The sequence below is a fragment of the Cutaneotrichosporon oleaginosum genome, assembly GCF_008065305.1.
Source record: "Cutaneotrichosporon oleaginosum strain ATCC 20508 chromosome Unknown ATCC20508_contig01, whole genome shotgun sequence".
NCBI classification, from domain to species: domain Eukaryota; kingdom Fungi; phylum Basidiomycota; class Tremellomycetes; order Trichosporonales; family Trichosporonaceae; genus Cutaneotrichosporon; species Cutaneotrichosporon oleaginosum.
This window is the reverse complement of record NW_027072170.1, coordinates 3,378,092-3,396,475: the sequence shown is the minus strand read 5'-3', so window position 1 is coordinate 3,396,475 and position 18,384 is coordinate 3,378,092. Positions and strand designations below refer to the sequence as shown.

At 59.5% G+C, this 18,384-nt stretch overlaps 4 protein-coding genes across 4 annotated transcripts; all 4 read right to left on the bottom strand.

Annotated features, from left to right (window-relative positions):
- Nucleotides 1-50: 50 nt before the first annotated feature.
- COLE_01370 (uncharacterized protein) lies at nucleotides 51-4,260 on the bottom strand (the record flags this gene model as incomplete). The annotated part of the gene is made up of 11 exons (XM_018426261.2): nucleotides 51-174; nucleotides 215-371; nucleotides 408-606; nucleotides 646-745; nucleotides 783-1,999; nucleotides 2,035-2,598; nucleotides 2,632-3,330; nucleotides 3,376-3,560; nucleotides 3,592-3,669; nucleotides 3,725-3,886; nucleotides 4,137-4,260. 11 exons carry the CDS (start codon nucleotides 4,258-4,260, stop codon nucleotides 51-53), a joined length of 3,609 nt encoding a protein of 1,202 aa, XP_018282946.1.
- An 887-nt stretch (nucleotides 4,261-5,147) lies between these two features.
- COLE_01369 (uncharacterized protein) lies at nucleotides 5,148-7,690 on the bottom strand (the record flags this gene model as incomplete). Its single annotated transcript, XM_018426262.2, has 4 exons — nucleotides 5,148-5,681; nucleotides 5,715-6,585; nucleotides 6,635-6,746; nucleotides 6,781-7,690. 4 exons carry the CDS (start codon nucleotides 7,688-7,690, stop codon nucleotides 5,148-5,150), a joined length of 2,427 nt encoding a protein of 808 aa, XP_018282947.1.
- Nucleotides 7,691-8,156: 466 nt separating this feature from the next.
- On the bottom strand, nucleotides 8,157-9,864 carry COLE_01368 (uncharacterized protein; the record flags this gene model as incomplete). The annotated part of the gene is made up of 4 exons (XM_018420615.2): nucleotides 8,157-8,444; nucleotides 8,485-9,689; nucleotides 9,723-9,750; nucleotides 9,787-9,864. The coding sequence occupies 4 exons, from the start codon at nucleotides 9,862-9,864 to the stop codon at nucleotides 8,157-8,159; spliced, it is 1,599 nt and encodes a 532-aa protein (XP_018282948.1).
- A 373-nt stretch (nucleotides 9,865-10,237) lies between these two features.
- COLE_01367 (uncharacterized protein) lies at nucleotides 10,238-16,820 on the bottom strand (the record flags this gene model as incomplete). Its single annotated transcript, XM_018426131.1, has 9 exons — nucleotides 10,238-10,888; nucleotides 10,923-11,149; nucleotides 11,190-15,204; nucleotides 15,313-15,470; nucleotides 15,514-15,903; nucleotides 15,942-16,237; nucleotides 16,277-16,340; nucleotides 16,381-16,454; nucleotides 16,507-16,820. The coding sequence occupies 9 exons, from the start codon at nucleotides 16,818-16,820 to the stop codon at nucleotides 10,238-10,240; spliced, it is 6,189 nt and encodes a 2,062-aa protein (XP_018282949.1).
- Between the last annotated feature and the right edge of the window lie 1,564 nt (nucleotides 16,821-18,384).

The window sequence follows — 18,384 nt, the reverse complement described above, 5'->3', positions numbered from 1 at the left end:
AGAGATGTGTTCCTGAATGCCCGAAAGGAGAGTAAGAAATGGAGAGGGGGCTAGGCACTGGCTGGGCCAGGGAGGAGCTCGCCCGCCTGCTTTTTCTTGAGCAACTGTTGCGTCATCTTCCACACGGTATCGCGGAGGTTGCTCAGCCCGTGGTCGACATCGCTCTTGTTTCCGCTGCTATTAGCTGTGGCTCCGTTGTATAAGCGGGGCGTACTTCAGAAGATTGCGGGTGACGAGGGCGGCTCGCAAGGAGTTATCACTGGGTGTGGCAGTGTAAACGTGCCGAACATTGCGCTCCAGCAAGAGGCGTGGCTCAAAAACACCACGCTCCGGGAAAGCCGCGCGAATGGCATGCCACCAGTTGAACGGCCCTGGTGTCAGCGTCTGTGTATGGCAGATCGACGTACGCTTATCGTACGGGTCAATGCGTGTTTCGATGTGCACGCAGTGGTGCGAAGTGAGGTGACCGGTCGTTAGATCCCAACGGTGCGCTAGCCAGCCTTCCTGATACCCGTGCTTTGTCATGGCAATGATCACGCGCGGGGGGCTGTTGCTGAGTGGCGACCAAAGATCGGTGAGCAGAGCGGCTGCCTCGTTATACTTCTTCTAGTTGTCAGCTAATGCTTCCTTTGGAAATATGCTCACGGCAAAGATGTAGCTATTGATCGTCTCAGCATGCACGGGGGCCACGAGAAGCTTGTCGGCCGGCATGGGGTTCAATGCGGTAAGCCGGTTGCGGAGGTATCTGAGGTGAGCGGGTATTTCCAAGGGGTGGAACCTACGACTTGTATATGGTCATGGTGTAGATGGTGAGGGGTACAATGTCGAGCTCGCGCTTGAGGCTGGCACTGTTCATGGCGCGTTCAAAGTTGTCCTCCTGCCACACAGCTGCCATGGCATGCAGCCGGCGCACGACTATGTCCCATGGCCGCTCACCGCCTACGACGTGAGTGGCGACTGTTGTTTGGCCACCACTGTCGTACTCGGGGCCTGGGGTTGAATTGCTCGCCGATGTGACGGCCCGCGAGATTGCCCTTGCCGCCGCCACCGTGGTGGGTGGCTCGCCGGGCTTGGTCGTCGTACGAGTGAGGTGCGACGCCACGCTCTCTGGAAGCGGAGGAAGCTCTCTCTCCAGCACTACGACCTGGGCGGGAGGCTGAGCACGGGATGAGCTCGAGGTTCCTGGTGGGACAGACTGTCGGCTTCGCACAGTGTGTGTTCCTGTGGATGGGTCTGTGGTTGGGGGGCTCGACACTGGCTGCTGTTGTGCTGGTGTGCTTGGAACCTCTGTGAAAGCCCGCGACTGAGTTGGCTCGCCTTGAATAGTCGTGGGAGAGAAGATGTTGATGATGGGGCCGGTGGGTGTCCGAGCGGAGGATGGCACTGCCGAAGCTGCCTGTGTTGAGGCTCGAGAAACGTAGGCCTCTGTCGGTACGCCCCGAGATGTTTTAGTAGCGGCCTTGGAAGCCTTTGATGCAGCCCTGGAGCCTTCGGTCCCAACTTTGGATGCCTCCGTCCTTTCCGATTCGGGCACCAACTGTGGCGCAGACCTGGGCGTTGCCTTTGGCGTATCTTGTGTTACTGCGACAGGCGAAGATGGAACGGGCGAAGGGGCGTCCTTGGCAACAGGTTCCTGCGCCGTGGTAGGAATCGAGTGAATCGATCCGCCACCCATCATGTACTCGTCTGCGTGGCCACCGGTGGGTATGTATCCGTTTGGGCCCACCCGCTGGGTCATATCGGGTAGCGGCTGCTCCTCGAATTTGTGGTAACCTTGTGGTGGTGCTGGTGGTGGTGGTTGCTGAAAGACCAGAGGGGCCTGTGGCAGTGTCTGAAAGCCACCTTGGGTTGGCACGTCGACAGCCATCGGCGGGTACATTTGAGCCTGTGGTTGCATTTGGGGGACATTGCCTGCTGAGAAGCCGCCTGGGATATCAAAATTACCTCTGTTCTGAGCGGCTTCGAACGCAGCCGAGAGCTTAATAAGGCGATCGCAGATCTGAGAGTCAATGGCATACGCTGGGAGTAACTCACCTCTCGCAGCACCTCTTCATTCTGACGGGATTCCGCTGCAGCGGCGGCTGGGTGCTGAGATGGTTGGCAGGCCGGAAGGGGGGTCTCCGCGACACAAGGCGGAAGAGGGGTTGTTGTGGCATTAGGTGTAACGGGCGCGCTGCCACCTGGTACCTTCTTGTGGATTTTGAGAGGCGGAGTGCCGGCACTCTGGTCGGCCTCGTGCAGGATCACTTTGCGTTTCAATTCCTCGACACGCTTCCGGGCAGCGCGCATAAGCGTCTTCTTGGCTTGATCGCCGATGAGGTTGAGCCGTGACGCATCGAGGAGCTGGCACAGCGTATCGTCGTGGAATGTGCTGTCGTCCACAAGCTTGGCGATCTTCGTTAGTCTCGTCATCTGCGAAACTGCGTCGGCTTCAGAGCCCGACTCGTCCAACTCGTGCTCGTTGATGGACTTGATAAACGTCAGGTTGCGCGTCAACTCTGAGCTTTGCAGCAGCTGGGCGGGCGAGTGTGAATGCCTGTGGGTGTGCTTGTCCGCTCGCTTGGACCTGTGGGACTTGGGCGCAACCTTGGCGGAGTGCTGTAGGTCAGCGCAGGGGAGCATTACGCCTACTTCGGAGATTGTGTCTGCGCGCGCAGCTCGCTCATTTATTACCGTCGCTGGTTGGGGCGAAGGGGGAACCTGGGAAAGGGGCGCAGGGATAGGCCTTCCGTTCGCGTGGTGCTTGTGGCCGAACGACTCGGTGCTAAAGGTGTCCCGCAGGCCACGCGGACGCATGTCTGCAGCGCTGAAGACATTGTCCCACTTGCTGTCATGTTTGTCCTGGATGTTGCCAGCCATTAAAGGTGTGACCAGCCGCGCGAGGGCAGCGTCATAAGCCTCCTGGCGCTCGCGGCGCTCCCGTATCTCACACTCAGCTTGCGCATCTTTCAAGGCGTAGTCTTGTATCATCTCGCGACGCGCGGCGGCATCTTCCGGGCCAAATTGCTTGAGGAGATCGCGGAGCTCCAGATCAGCAGTCTGACGTGCATGTACAAGTTGGGCGACGCGCTCAGCTTCCTCTGCAGCCTCTCTTGCAGCGATGAGGTCAACACGGCGTTGCTCACTGACGGCTTCCGCAAGCTCCGCATGGCGCCTCTCCTCGCGTTCGCGAGCCTCCTGTGCTTCGGCATAATCAAAAGGGTGTTCAGGCCTGGGCTGATGCAGGTGAGGCTTGGGTGTGACAGCTGAGTTACCAGAGCATGATTCTGCACCGCGAGAAGCAGGAGATCGAGTAAACGCGCCCGTCGTAGGAGAGTTGGTGGCGCGAGCCTGCCGTCAGGAAATCCGAAACCTAGCGGGTCAGTTTCAACCCACCTGGTAAGCCGGAGCACCACGACTCATGACCTCGCTCAATGGGCGCGCAGGGGCGGATACCCTTGGTGTTTCTTGGAGGGCAGAGAAGCTCTGCATTGTCTGGTGGCCGCGGGGAACCCCACGTCCGACGCCAATGACGGAGATGGACTCCTGTGGATGAACAGTCGCGGCAGGGGAGTTTGTTCCTGGGGTCAGCATGCTCACACGCTCACTCACGCGACGGGAAATTGGGAGGCGCCTCGGGAAACTCGTAACCTTCGGTGTAACCGGCATGAGCCTGAATCCATGGCCCAACTGCCATCAGCGTCGAAGCTTGTTGATGGCTTTGGAGCACAAGTGATCAACTTACCCTTGTCTCGGGCACTGGGGTCGTGGCCAGTGTCGCGAAGGTCAGTGAAACGGGGCGGCGCCACTGTGGCAACTAACGGAGGCGAGTTGCCGACCCATGTAGTGGCACGTGGTGGATCAACGCCGGGTGGCTTGACTGACTTTGGAGGAAGAGTAGGCGCGACTGACGTTAGCGGCTGCGAGCAGTGTGCCGGCGAGGACGGGCATGGTAGAGGGGCAGAGGAGAAGGGGATGATTACGGGGCCCATGGTGAGGTGGCAAAAAAGAGTAATGGGAGAGATGGCCGTGGAGAGGAGGGGAGAGGCGAGGAAGGCGTTGGTCGCAGATATGGCCCGTCGGCGCGGTGATTCGCAGCCACACCAACCACCAACCAAACCAAAAGTAGGCAGGAACGGAGACGCGACGCGACTTACCGCTGACGTGTATACTACGCGACTGGGACTTGTCTTTACCCTTGTCTTTCTTCTTGACTTTACCGCTCTTGTCCTTGTCCTTTGGCATGGCACTCTTGAGCAGTGTCTTGACAATGGTCGTCATGGGTGAGATATCGGGAAGCCAAGGACAACAAAGTCCTGGCTCGACTGTTCAGACTGGTGGAAGGGCGAGGTTGGTGGTGGTGGAGGTGGGGAGAAAGGCTAGAGTGGCAAAATGATGAATTGAGAAGAAGGAGATCGGAAATCGGAGAGCGCACAATGAGCTCCGAGCACTGAGCAATGGGGCGAAGGTGGATGTGCGTCGATGCTTCGGCAGGGGATGATCGACAAGAGACTGTAACTGCGCGTCAGAATTTACTCGACGTGGAGCAATGTCGCCTGCCCAGCTGCCCACGCTCCTGCGCGCCCCGCCCGCGGCCGCCCGGGGGCCGTGCACCGTGCGTGCACTGGTGGAATGCAGCAAACATTGGTTGGTGGGAGCGAGCAAGGTGCGAGAGAGGGGGATGAGACGCGACATGAAGTTGACGCGCGATAATCCAACGTACCTGGCCTGGTAGTTGGTACGAGTGGGAATAGGTGTGAGTGAGTGGATGAGGGGGGAATTAGAGTAAGAGAGGAGATGTGAGGATAAGAGACGAGATGAATGTTGGAGGGACCCGTGAGAGTGGAACGGGGGAACCGCGCCTTTCTTTGCCTGCACGGTACTGTATACAGTATGCCCGGGGGCCGGGGGACCGGGGGATCGGAGCGCATGAGACGTTCATCATAGTGTTCATGTCGTTACTCGAGTGTCCAAGCTCAGCCTCAGCCTGTCCTGTCACTCGCACCACGCGTTCCGCCCTCGTTCAGCCATCTTCGCTCTCGGGCCTCCCCCACGCCCGGGCCGCCGGCCGACGGTTGGTTATCTTGTCGGATATCAGTCGACATACTATGCATGCGTGCCATGTTTCAACAGCCCAGATCGTACACTCACTGAATTGCGCTAGTACACTAGGTCCTCCGCCCCAGGTCTCTACTCCTCTCCCTCCTCAACTCGACGACGTCGTCATCCCCGAGCTCCCGCTTCTTCAACGAGCTGGGTGAATCCGATGCCGGCTCGTAAGACATCGGCTCGTCCGCTTCGGCGACGCTGCCCAAAATGGCCTCGCGATCCAATCTGTACTCGCCCGTTGAAAGGTGAGGAAGCTCACTCGTTGCCGCGCGCTTCGGTCGTCTCGCAGCTTCGCCGTTGAGAACGGGGTCGACGCCCGTCGAAAGTGTGCCCGTGACTGTGGAGCGGCGGGGCTTCTTGACGCGTTCCGGAACCGGCTCATGCACCGCCAGTGCTTTGCGGAGCTTGTCCTCGACAGCCGCCGTCTTCTTCGTCCGCTTTCCGCCCTGCCAGATGAGGACACCCGCGCCGATGCCACACAAGAACGAGAGCGGAATGAGGGAGCCGGTCGTCCATGGCGGGCGTGTGTGCCTATTCATGCCCCACATACACCCACACAGCAGGCACTGGAAGAACGAGTTACCGTCCATGAGCTAGGGTCAGCGCTACTGGCGGCATCAACTCACGATCGTGTTCCAGAGAGCCAGACTCATCGGGAACGCACGGTGGGTTGCCGTCGCATGTGGCCGGTACCATGTTTGGCTTTTGGCAAACTTGGTTTGCTGGTCGACAAGCCTGTCGTGCTCCGCCTCTGTAAGCACATCCTCATACCCTGGCAACGTCGCGGGGTCGGGGAGATCGTCGGGATCCTCAAGAGGTGGCAGCCCGCGCTTCTTGCATCGGCGCTGGAACCGCTTGCGCAAAGTCCAAATCACACTCATGCGATATGTGTCAATCGCGCGCCAGGGAATGAGACCAACACCAGTGATAGTGAACAAGCCATTCACGACCTGGGACGAAATCTCGACCCACTTGTCCTGCGTATCCTTGGACGAGGTGGGAATCCAACCCAGGAGGAATAAGACGATAGCGGCGCCCCAAAAGACGACAAGGAAACCGTAGATCGCTGTTATGACGCCCATTGGTGTCTTGAGATATACCCACAAGCCCTTGAGCGAGGCCTTGAGCTTGGCTTTACGCTGCTGCCGCACAAGCACCTTGCGCAGGTGCTTGTCCAAGCTGTGCTCCACGGCTGCTTCACTCTCGTCCTCAGATTCGTCATCCTCCAACTTGTCCTTGTTGTACGCAGGTATAGGCTGGAGGGGCACGAAATCACCACCTGCGTCCTTTGCTTCTCTTTGCTCGGTGCGCGACTTGCCGAGCGATCCGGCCTCCGAGGCTGGCGGGCTGACGTCCGCTTGTGATGCAAGTGATGGCCGCTGTGCCTCCATTCCAAACATGCGTGTGAGTGTGCCTGCTCTTGATCGACTCTTTCGCTTGGCCGTGACGGGCGGCGGGAGAATGTTCTGTTCTTCTCCCTCCCCACCCACGCCATCACTACTATCAGCATTGTTCCCCTACCCGCAGCGAAGCTAGCGCGGCTCACCCAAGACTGTGCTCTGAAGGCGTGGAAGGAATCACGAGCGTGGGCCGACGCGTCCAAAGCTGTGGGATGTTCGGGAACATGATGCCGTTCGTGACGTTTTGCAGGTGATTTACTGCGGTCAGATTATCCTGCGTTCTTAGCCTCACGTGTTGAGACCTCCATGTCAACACAGTCGAGGAGGCCGACCGCGTCGTCATGCAGCTCGCCGTTTTCATAAATGACCTCTGTATTTGCGCGGCGCCTGCGGCGGGGAGTCCCGTGCCCCTCGTCGGACATGGAGCCCATGCGAACGTTGATAGAGCTTCCGCCCTCATACTCCTCGCTCGCACTCCCGCTCGCACGGGGCGCGCTAGCGCGGCGCTCCGCCTCGCGGACATTGTCGAGAGGACGAAATCTGGAATGACGGATCTGCGAAGGCATTGTAACGCTCACCGTGTGGGCGCGATGGCGGGTACGCGTCGGCTGGAGAGGCTGAAAGTCTGTAGGGGAGGCGGGTTGCGATGCGAGCACTGGCGAGGTTAATCCGGAGGCGAAAATAGGAGGAGGCAAGGTGCCGGGCAGCGCAGAGGATCTCGGGGCAATGGAAGAGGAAGGCCCGGAGGAAGGTTGAGACCGCAACGAGTCGAAGGGAGGGGGCGCAGGCTGCGGCACGGGAAAGCCGACGGGGTCGACTTCGGTGGGCGCGCCGGAGCGATCAGACGACCCCAGAAGCGGCGGGGAGACCTCGGGCATACTTTCTAGGACGGGATGAGCCCGCGTGGGCATGGGGAAGTGAACTGGATCATCGCGCAGCGCCTCGAGAGAGTAGCATCGCACTGGGCGCGGAGGGCGGGGGCGAGGGCCGCGAACCCCGGGTGCTGGTGACGCGGGTGCTGGAGAGCCAGAGGGAGGCATGGGAGATGCGGGGGCTGGAGAGGATGTTGGGGGGTAGGAGGCTGAGGCGAGGCGGGGTGTCGTTGTCCCAGAGCTAGCGTCGACCGAGGTAGATGGGAACGCCGACGTTTGGGCGGACTGCATGGCCGAGGCCTCACCTCCGTCCCCTGGCGATGCAGACATCGCTCAAGAAGTCAAGAGACTGTGAGGGAGAGTCAGTGAGGAGTCGAGGTGAGAAGAGGAGCGATGTGAAATGAAGAATGAGACGTTCTGGTCTGCAAAAGAGTGTCACTCCGCTTGAGCTGGCCGATGCTGACCGAGGACCGAGCAGGATCCCGCCCAAGGCCGCCATTACCATCCGCAGCCACCGCATGTGCGCCTTCCGCGCCCCCGATCTACATGCCGTCATCCAATCCATTCTGATGCCGCTAATTCGTTCATTAAAATAGGCTTATTCCATCATCGCGCAATAAATACACCCAAGGTCTGGGCAATGCATGGTCCCTGTGCCGAGAATCAGAATAGTCGCAGTTAATAAGATCAGAACGCCCAGAACACGTTAGGATTGTACATAATGGCGTGCAATATCTATGTAAGAGGGTGTGCGAGAGAAATATACCCAAGTGATGCCCGTGATGCCATCCACGCTCTACGCCGCACTCGCTCTTTGCGCGGACCACGCCGCCGCTTCCTCGACGCCACGGCGAACGTGTACGCGCAACAGCACGGGGACCGGGAGGGCGAGCATTGCGGCCAAAAACACAAATCCGAGGCGGATGTTGCCCGTCGCGTCGGCGATGAGGCCGACGATTAGGGGGCCGACGAACGAGGCGGATTTGTCCGTCAAGCTGAAGAGGGAGAAGAAGGTTGATTCGTGCCCCGGTGGGATGATCTCGGCATATACCGCACGGGCGTACGAGTTGAATGGGCCGTAAAGCTGGAGTCAGTAGACTCGGTGATCGGTGAAGCCGACTCACGAAACCAAACCATGCCGCGGCAACGTACATCTCCGCCTCGGTCCTCAGCCCGCCGACGGGAATGATGAGCCCTGCACATGCGTACAGAGGCAAAGCCTGCGCCCCGATCACGATGTACACCAGCAAGCGGAGATTGCTCAGCCCAAGCTTACGCTGTAACCGCGGTGCATAGATGCTTGACCCGACCGCGACGAGCTGCATGACTAGCCCGATGATGATGACCTTGGCGGGCGACATGTGGAGGTGGGAGCTGGCATACAGAATTGCAGTGTAGGTCGTTGTGTGGAAGCCATCAGAGAGAAAGATCCATGCTAGGAGGTAGGTGAAAAGGTTTGGGAGGCGGCGGATTTCTGCCGGCGTGATCATCGACGCGACGCGCCGCCACGCCGCCGGAAGCCAGTTTGGCGGCGCGGGCGAGGGTGCAGCGCCAGGGAGACCGAGGCCAGCGGGGACCGTAAATACGCCCCACCAGGCAGCGGAGAGACCGACGGCGAGCATAAGGGAGCGTGTGGAGCCGCCGCCGAGGACAACGGGGACGGAGAGGAGGGCGAGCATGGCAACGCCCGAGAAGAAACCGATCGCGACGCCCGTCGACGAGATGCGCGCCATCGTGCGTGACAGAACGGCGCCGTACTTCGGGGTGGCGGAGGTAAGGAGGGCCTCGTCCTCGCCGTTCTCCTCGGATACACGGAGAATCACGGACCCCGCGATGGAGGCCACGTCGTTCTCATCCAAGCCGCCCTCGGGCTCCTCGCCTTCCGAGTCACCGGCGGTCGCGCGTGCCGCAACCACTTCTGGATCTTCCCTCGCCAACCCCGGCAGGAAGGCGTTCGCACACACAATGCTCCCAGCATATGTGATGTTCCCGACGAGTGTAATGAGCGCCGCGATCACGGGGAGATATGGTCCCGGCGAGCCGGGGATGAGGAGGAAGAGCGAGGCCGTGATGCTCCCCACAGCGGCAAAGGAGAGGAGCAAGCGTTTCCGCCAGTACGCGTTGTCCGCGAGCTTCCCGATGCTGATGATACCGAGGGCCTGTAGGAAGACGGCGGTCGACTTGACATACATCGAGAAACTGGCCGTGTCGACCCATCGACCCAAGATATGGGCACGACACGCCACTGGCGTTGCTCCCGGCAATGGCTTCTCTCGCGAGCACGGGTTTGTGTAGTCTGGCGCCTCCAACCCGATCTCGCGCGCCATTTCTGATATCAGCTACGTCCCTCGAATCCACCCACGTTCGAGTGTGATTGGGAGAAAGATGGCCTAAGATCAGCTCAGTCTGGGACAATGCTGACGCACCATCGCACACGCCGCAAACACCTCGGCTGCAAAGGCGTACCAGTACCATGCGCGGACGTGTGGTTCCGGCATCTTCATGGTGGATGCGATGTGGACATGGAGAGCGAAATCGAGCTGGACGAACGCGTCACGCGTCATGCCTGTTGCATCAACCTCCACCTCGACTCTGAGGGCAGTTGGGTGGCAAATGCCGCTACCCCCAAGTGTACCGTCTTAGGAAGACGACTCGTCCACGCGTCCACCAACCACCAGCTATGACGGCAGAAAGGCGCCAGAACATATGTGCATGGCTCTATACAACATGTCTGTCGTGGGTACGGTGAACGGGTATTGTATAAGTGGCTACGGCGAGGAGGACGAGGTCGAGCTACGAGTGTGTACACCCTCTCTCCCTTTCGCTTCACACTCTCCACCATTTCCGAGACGGATGCCTTGCATTGCATTCTATAATTCACAGTTGCTGACACTGCCACATGCACTTCTCTACTTGTTCTTGCCTTCTCTCTTCATGCACTAAACGTCTGCAGGTTAGCTTGTACCTCACTGCAAGCTCACAGTATGAGTTGCCCGCCTGGGCGTAGTTCATCGACGACAACTGGTCCTCGGACATGCGTTCCTGGTACTTCTCGTGGGTGCGCTTGAAGGAGGCGATGCTCGTCCGGATAGTGGCGGAGATGGGCATCGGCTCCGAGACGCGAGGCGCGAGCACATCGGCCAGGAGGGGGGGAATGAACTTGGGGACGGTGTAGGGGAATGCCTCGACGATCGCGACTGCGCCAAGTACAGCAGCGTGCAGTTCGACAATCTTGGCCTGGTACGCTGGATTGACGACGCCAGGCTCGAGGAAGTGGCGAGGAACCTTGATGGTGTTGATCTCCCGCGTGAATCGGTCCTTGAGGACGATCACCATGGAGCGCTGCGAGCAGCGAAGGAAACTGCCCAGAGTTACCGACGCCATCTCGCGCACCTCTTGGTTCAGGTCCTTGAGACACGTGGAGATGACGTCGAGACATTTGGCCTTGCACGGCTCCGACAACAGCGACAGGTTGCGGAAGTACGTGAGGGACAGCACTGGCATGCAGTGCATCTTGGTGCGCCACGACTGCAGTCAGCGTGCTTGTGCAAGGTGAACTCACTGTCGAGTGTTGCAGAATGGAGATGAGCTGCATCATGAGCGGTTCAACCAGCTGGAACGCTGGTGTGATCGAGGTTATCCAGGCGAGAAGGCGGCCGGCTATGGCCTGCATCTCGTTGTTGTCGTTCATCTCGCGCAGCTCGAAGATCTCCGGAAGAATGGGGATGAGATACGGGAATGTGCCGACGGCATGCACATCCGAAAGCTCAATCGTGAGCCAGTGCATCACTGTTGTCAGCTGTGTCCACAGAGTATCTTCTACACTCACTTGTCACCGCCGTCGTGTCGTGAGCCGACATAACAGCCTTGGGGCCGTGAGGACGCTCCTTGCGCAGCTCCTGGAGGCGGGCGACAATTTCCGTCAACTGTGACTGGAAGGGCGGGTTACGGATACCCATGATGTCCAAGTTGCACTCGGGGTCGGCCAATACAGCGTCCACAAGGGCATGCGCCGACGGATACGAGGCGTTCCACTTGAGCTGGTCGAGGCCGTTGAGGACCGAGCCTATCAGCGCGCGGACGTCGGCGTACGGGCAGTCGAGCGCCTTGAAATAGAGCTGCGCAAATTCAGGTGACCATGCCTCGAAGCGCCAGCGCAGACAGCGCAGCACCGAGCGACAGAGCTGTACGCGACGGCTGAGGTCGAACGCCGAGCCGCCCTGGAAGTCCGCGGCCAAGGCCGTGTCGAGCATAAAGTCAACCAGGGGCTTGTAGCGGCGCGGGTCCTGCTCGTGGAGAACGTACTCCACAGTGATGTCCCAGCATTTGACCGTGTCCTGACGAATGTTGCGGAACAGCTCCGGCAGCAACGGCGTGAACCAGTCCCAGAATTCCTTGCGATCCTTGCCGGGCCACTCCCAGGTACCGCGAAGCAGACCAGCAAGAAGCTCCCACATGGCACGAGTGATGTGGCGATCATAGACCTTCTTGGCGTCCATGTCCGCGAGCATCTTTGTGACAATGGGCTTGATCTGGTCAAGGATCGGGCGACCGATCACCTGGCAGAGCGACAGGATGAGGTCGATGTGGTTTGCGGAGGGATAGTTACGTGTCTCCTCTTGCGACCAGAAGTCGGACAGACGCTGCCACCATGCCGGATCGTTGATCGTGTTCTGAACAAGGTCAACTGCCGGCTTGCAGGCTGGCTCAAGGTGGAAGACTTGCTCGTCCCAGCCGGAGAACCGCGACACTTCCATCTCACGTCCCCAGCACAGCCATCCAGTGTCGATGCGGTCCTGGAGCACCGAGTCGTCCTGAGGTGGCTCGCGGAAGGCGGCAAGGTACTTCTGCGTGAAGTCGGGCCCAACGTTCGTGAGGTCGAGGGTGCGGGCGAAGGGGTCGTAAGGCTCTTGCAGGAAGAGGCGCTCGAGCGAGTCCTGAGCAAAGGTGCGCATGGTCGCCTGGAACAGTATACGGGTGAGACCCGCTGATCCGTAGTCGCGGATGCGGGGATGAGAGTTTCCAACATTGGTGAGGAAGAACTCGAGCAGGCGCGGGTCCGTGGGACGGTCGCGGCGCGTGAGTGAATACAGGAAGCGCGCGGCGGACTGCTGGTACCTCCAGTTCAATGTCGGGTCTTCAGTGGTGGCACGAACGTGGTCCACAAGAGTGTCGTACTGCTCGTCCTGGAAAGCCAAGCGGGCAACCTCGCCCTCATCTGTGGCCCTGATTACCGCTTCGCTGGGCTTGATAGGGCCACCAGTCACAGCAATCAGATCGTCGGCGGCCTTGTCAGTCGCCTCGACTCTCAGATTGAGCCTGAACATGACAGGCTCGCGCATCTTAGAGAGGAGTTCGTCGATCGCTTTACCGACCAACGTCTGGATGGAGGCCTTAGTCTCGTGGTGCGCGCCGAGAAGGCAGTCAACCAGGTCGACCAAGCCGCGCCAATCGCGCGCCATGCGTGCGAGACCGACGATGTTGTAGCGCAGCACGTAGAGTGCACCCTTCATGCGGTCTGGGTCGTTCCCGGGCTGGAGCGCGTCGAAGAGCGTGGGGAAGCAGAGAACCCACGAGCCACGGTATGTCTTGGTGATCGAGTCAAGCTGCGACTGCGCGCGGCGACGAATGCGCACAAACGGCGAGAGACAGAACTCGAGCATGCTTGTAATAAGCTTGTCGTCCAGCTCCGAGCGGACCCGGTAGTAGCTGGCCGTCATGAGACGGTTGCTGTGGTGCACCTGTGCGGCACCCAAAAGTACGGAGCGGTGTTGCTTGCGCTGACCCTCATACATGCGTTTGCTGGCCTGGAGGTTCTCGTAAGCCGCCGACGCGCCCTGGTACTTCTTAGAGCGCATGCCGTACGAGACAAGCCACGACCCGATCGTTGCGACGAGAAGCTTGACGCTGTCGACTGAGCTGTCCGAGTCACCGGCGGTGCGCATGATATCGGCGGCGCGGTGCAGCATCTCTCCAGTGCGCGTGCGGAACTGCATTACACGCTGGTAGCGCGGGTCGTTGGGGTCCGTCAGGAGGAAGCCTGCCTTGTACGGCGGCAGGAGCTTCCACAGCTCCGGGGGGATGTAGGACGGTGCCACTCTACCGCCCTTCTTCAGCTCCTCTCTCTCCTGGATGAGCGAGTATGTTCCCAGCAACACTTCATCCACGAGGTTCATGGCACGGCAGAAGTCGTTGATCCACACTTGATCGCCGGTGCGCGTCTCAAGAAGAGCTTCGAGCGTAGTGACCGCCTCGTCGGCGAGGCCGACAACTTCCAAAGCCATGTCAATGTCGGCGTCGTTCGGACGCTTCCACTGCGGCAGCGCTTCGTTGGCGCGGTACAGCTTGCCCCACCAGAGAGTGTGGTTGAGCTTAAAGTCCGCGCTGTCACGGTCAGGCTTATTGAGCAGGTTCATCTCCTCGAGGTAAAGAGCCGTGAGGCAGCTGAGTGTCTTCTCGACAATCTTGCCGGTCCAGGCCCAGCCACGCTCCGAGTAGGTATTCTGGAGCATAACCTTGAGCAGATCGATATAGTCTGCGCGATGCTTGGGCAGGTTGAGGCGTCCAGGCACCAGCAGGCCGTAGAGGATGGACTGCCACCAGTGGAGTGGTGCGTCCGACGGCCTGGGAATGGAGGTGGTGGTGGTTCGGGTAGACGATGCGCCCGCCTTGAGCTCGCTGATGATACGCTGGCGACAGATTGGGAAAAGCCGCTCAAACACCTTGGTCGCGTTGGCTGCTGACAGGTTCTTGATGAGCTCGCCCACAGCGTCCACAGCATTAGAGCGAGTCGTAGTAGTCGCGTATTCGACAACTTGCTCCAGAGCAGCGTCAAAGAGCTTGTCGTCCAGCGCAGCGAAAATGGCACCGCAAGTGTGCAGCACACTCTGCAAAGTCAACATTTCCGTCTTGCCGCCAGCTCGGCCAGTCTTGCCGCCTTCCTCGGGAAGGTTAGCGAACAGGAGAAGGACGCGACCAAGGAACTCTGGTACCCATTCCCGGAAGGCAGCGGTCGACATACGGACGCGCTCGTTGACCTCGTCGTCGTTGAGAGACTCAAAGTCGTTGGTGATTGGGTCGTTCGGGTCGTCTTCAACAACTATGCGGGGGGAGGTGCGCAGGGCACGTGAGCCAGGTTTGACAGCCCTTGCCTTGTCCTCGTCGACCTCGGAAATGTCGGCGATGCGGATGTAGTCGACCATGTTGCAGATTGCCATACATGACAGCCCAGTTTTTGTGGGGTCATTGAGGTCGATACCGGGCAGGAGCAGCGTGAAGATGTCGGCGACATACATGCCACCGTAACGCCACAGCTGACGTCCTGCCATGGGGAAGGCAACAGCAGCGACAGCGAACGTGACTGAAGCCGTGCGCTGAGTCTCCTCCAGACCCTGCAGCGACGGTACGGCGCGTTCCATGATCGCAGGCATGACCAAGTCAGGCTCGAGGAGCGCCAGGCGACGCAGAGTCGAGATGGCAGGCTGAGCCGACTCCATGTCCTTGTTGAACATGGCTGACAGCGCGACGGGGCGGAGGCAGAGCACGAAGGCGCGCTTGATCTCCGGCGTGAGGCGCCACTCAGGAGGCGTCTTGCATGACGGCTCCTCCTCCTGCTTCCAGCGCTGCACAAAGTTGTTGGTGAGGTGGGAGAGGAAAGCAGTCAAGAAAGCGGACCACGGGCCAGCGTTACTGGGGTGGAAAAAGGTTTCGCAACTTGTGATCAGGTTGGAGAGGTGGTCCAGTGCCTTGGAGCCCGCGAGATACCGCTTGCTGGCTTCGATGCGCTCACCGGCAGCGGCGAGGGAGTCGGTACTGCCGGATCTCGACATGGCAGTGTAGCCGTTCTTCACGCGCGCCAGAGGGTCAAGGTGGTTGCCGGTGTAAGTAGGGTGGTGCGGCTCGGCGGGCGTTGCGGCGCGTGTGGGTGCGCTGTTTGTGCCGAAGGGCATAACAGGTGAGTCCTCAGCCATGCTGTAAATGATGACCTCAGCGAGACTCTGAGTGCGGTCGATGGGCTTTTTCGCGTCAAGGATCTTCTTACTCGTACGCGCGTCAGCAGCAGTGATGGACATGCTGTTCTGCGACGCCAGGCTCCCTCCCACGGGCACGTCTAAGCTGTTAACTGTGTGCGGTGAAAGCACAGAAAGACTCACTCAGGGATCGCAGACACTTGGACATGATGAACTCGAATTGCTCATCCGTGAACACGCCAACATCTTTGCGGATGCCACGCCAGTTCGGATCCCCTAGGCCTTCCTCGGGTGGAAGGAGGTCGGGGTCGACCCAATAGTTGAGGCCATCATCGTCCTCGGCAATCTTTCCTTCCACGTCCAGCAAGCGCGCCTTGTGTTGGCGATAGGCCTTTCGGGTGGAGGGGTTGCGAGCCTGTTCTTCGAGAGTGTTAGTGCGGCCGCGCGGAATGCGACTAAGAATGGAGGGATCTGAACGAGCCGGGTCGACATGGGTGATCGCCAACTGGCCGATCAGGTCGGAAGCCTGGTCGTCCCACAGGCCGCTGTTAAGGCCGTACCACATCCGGAACACTGCAAAATCAGCAAAATTACGGACGGGTGGGACATACCAAGGGGCAGCCACTTCTCGCAGTGAGTGATGGGAAGGAAGTGAACAAGGAAGAGCTGCGTCGCCAAAATCGAGTCCATGCTCGGGTCAAACTGAGGCAAAATGACCTCGAGCATCTCGTCCACCTCTCCGGGGTGGAAGAATCTCTGGGCCGTCTCGGCGACATTGAGGTAGACTGGAGCCAAATTGACGGTATGGCGCGCGAGTTTGTTGGGGTGGGGGAACAGCTCGTTGTACAATGCATCGTACAGCGGGCGCCACGGCATGCGCAAGTCGTGGATGGTCAAGGACCGGTCACTGCTGGTCAGATGTGGTACACCAGAAGTGCAATCTCACCTCAGGAACGCGGTCAGGTCATTGGCCCGGTCTTCAACAAAGGACGTGCTCAGCCCCGGAATAACTGGGGCGCGTCAGACATGCTTAAGTCGGCCGCAACTCACAGAGGATCTCGTAGAAAAGGAATATGAGCCGAACCTTGATCTCCTTCTTCATGGGGTATCCCATGCTTATCCATCTGAGCCGCGTCAGCGTGGGGTGCGAGGGTGGGAATCATTTGTGAGGCTCACATGTTAAGTGCGGAGGTCCACATGCGGAACCCGATCGACCACTCGCGGGCCTTGACACACTCCACCAAGCGGGTAACGATTACCTCGAGGCGAGCGTCCATATCCGCGAGGGACTCGACCTCGTAAGGAAGAGAGAGGGGGAGACCCAGGCATGACAGGCGGTCGTCATCGGGCTGGTCGGCGGCAATAGCGGAAGGCCAGACCAGAGGTTGTTTACGTTTGGCATTTGGTTTGATGACGTGCGGTACGAAGTGGGCAGAGAAGACGCGCGGTGGGGCGACGGTGGGTTTACGACGTGTGCGGGTTTGAGGCATGATGCATGGTGTGGACAGCGGAGAGAGGGTGTGTCAGCAGTGCAAGCAATGGGCAGTGGTGAATGAAGAGGAAGTGAGAGTGGGATAGATGTAACTCACATGAAAGGCCGCGTTGGCGCTCCCAGATTCCGCTGGTGCGTCACCGTTCGCGGTAAGTCGGTTCTCGACGGGGGAGGGCCACATGGTACCTAGATCCTCTGTGTAGCACTCGTCTGTGTTCATCGCAGCGGTGCGCAGAAATCGGCACGCAGAGCAGAGACAATGGCGAAAGGTGCGCGGATACCAACAGCCCGAGAATGGACACGATCCAGATGAAAGTGTTGTTCCAAGACCAAAGTGCAGGGGCATGATATATGTAGGAAATGTGAGCAGGCGAGGGCGGTTGATGGCGGAGCGACGAGTGGCGGCGATGGGAATAAGTAGTAGCGAGCAAGCGAGCAAGCAGGGAAGCATGGCAGCGAGCGCACATCAGCACACTGCACTCTACGAAGCCTCGCCGCGACGGCTCTGATCATTGATCGGTGCGTTCTCAATCACGCAGTCGCGGTCGAGGACTAGTGCGGACTCACCAAAGTCAATGCCGTCGTAATATTCGTCTACTCCGTAGTGGTCCTCTTCTCCGTCTTCCTCGTAATCTTCGTCGTCGTCGTCGTAGTAATAGTCGTCTGCTATTCCGCCAGATTCTACAGTGGAATCAATCCCGTAGTACGGCCGTGTTACGGGACGGTGCGACCGCGGCAGCGAGGCTGGAGGAAGGATCAGCAAACGTTACATTACAACAATTCGGGAGCGATGAGCTGCGTCCGCGCCACCGAGTAGCAGCAAGAGGGCGGCTCGGGCCTGGCTACCGCCACCAGAGGTGCGAGGGCAGCTAAGCACTCGAGAGTCACTCACGAGCCAGGATGGTTGTCGTCTGACAGTTATCCCGCACACCTGCAACTGCCGTCATAGGCACTTTTGAAGTGGAGGTGACGAAAGGGTCGTCGGTGCGCAGAGTGTAGGTGAGTGTGCAGGGCGTCGAGTGTGCAATGAATATGGCTGTGGGCTCGGGGTGAGGGGTAGTGTGGGCTGTGGGCGTGCGTGTGAACGAGTTGTGGAGGGAAGAAACGGAGGTGGCCTGGAAGGCGATGGAGAAGCGACAGTCCGTCGTCACCGCCGGCACCACTCCGATGGTCACGCCTCCTCTCATGGCTTGGCCACTGGCCGCCTGCGCGGCTTCAAAGGTGGAGGAGGTCGCCATGTGGGAATGATCCCGTCCTTGATTTACTTCCGCTTCAGAACAGACCAGCTGGCTAGCTGGCATTTCGCTTTCGATTGATAAGCGTGATGCCGTTGGACGTGCCGAGCTTATTCTTCCCCACTCTTATTTAACCACAAGGTCTGATATCCCATTGTGTACAGAGTGGGGCAGGTGCGCACCAGGATCTGGTGAATTGCGCGTGTCCAGCCCATTGCGCCTGCCCATTTAAGCCGACCCTGAGCGGTCCGTGCGGTTCCTTGGGCCTGGTGGGCCTGGGGCGCGGGCCCGGGGCCGGCTTGCAAGTCATGCCGGGAAGCCGGTGAG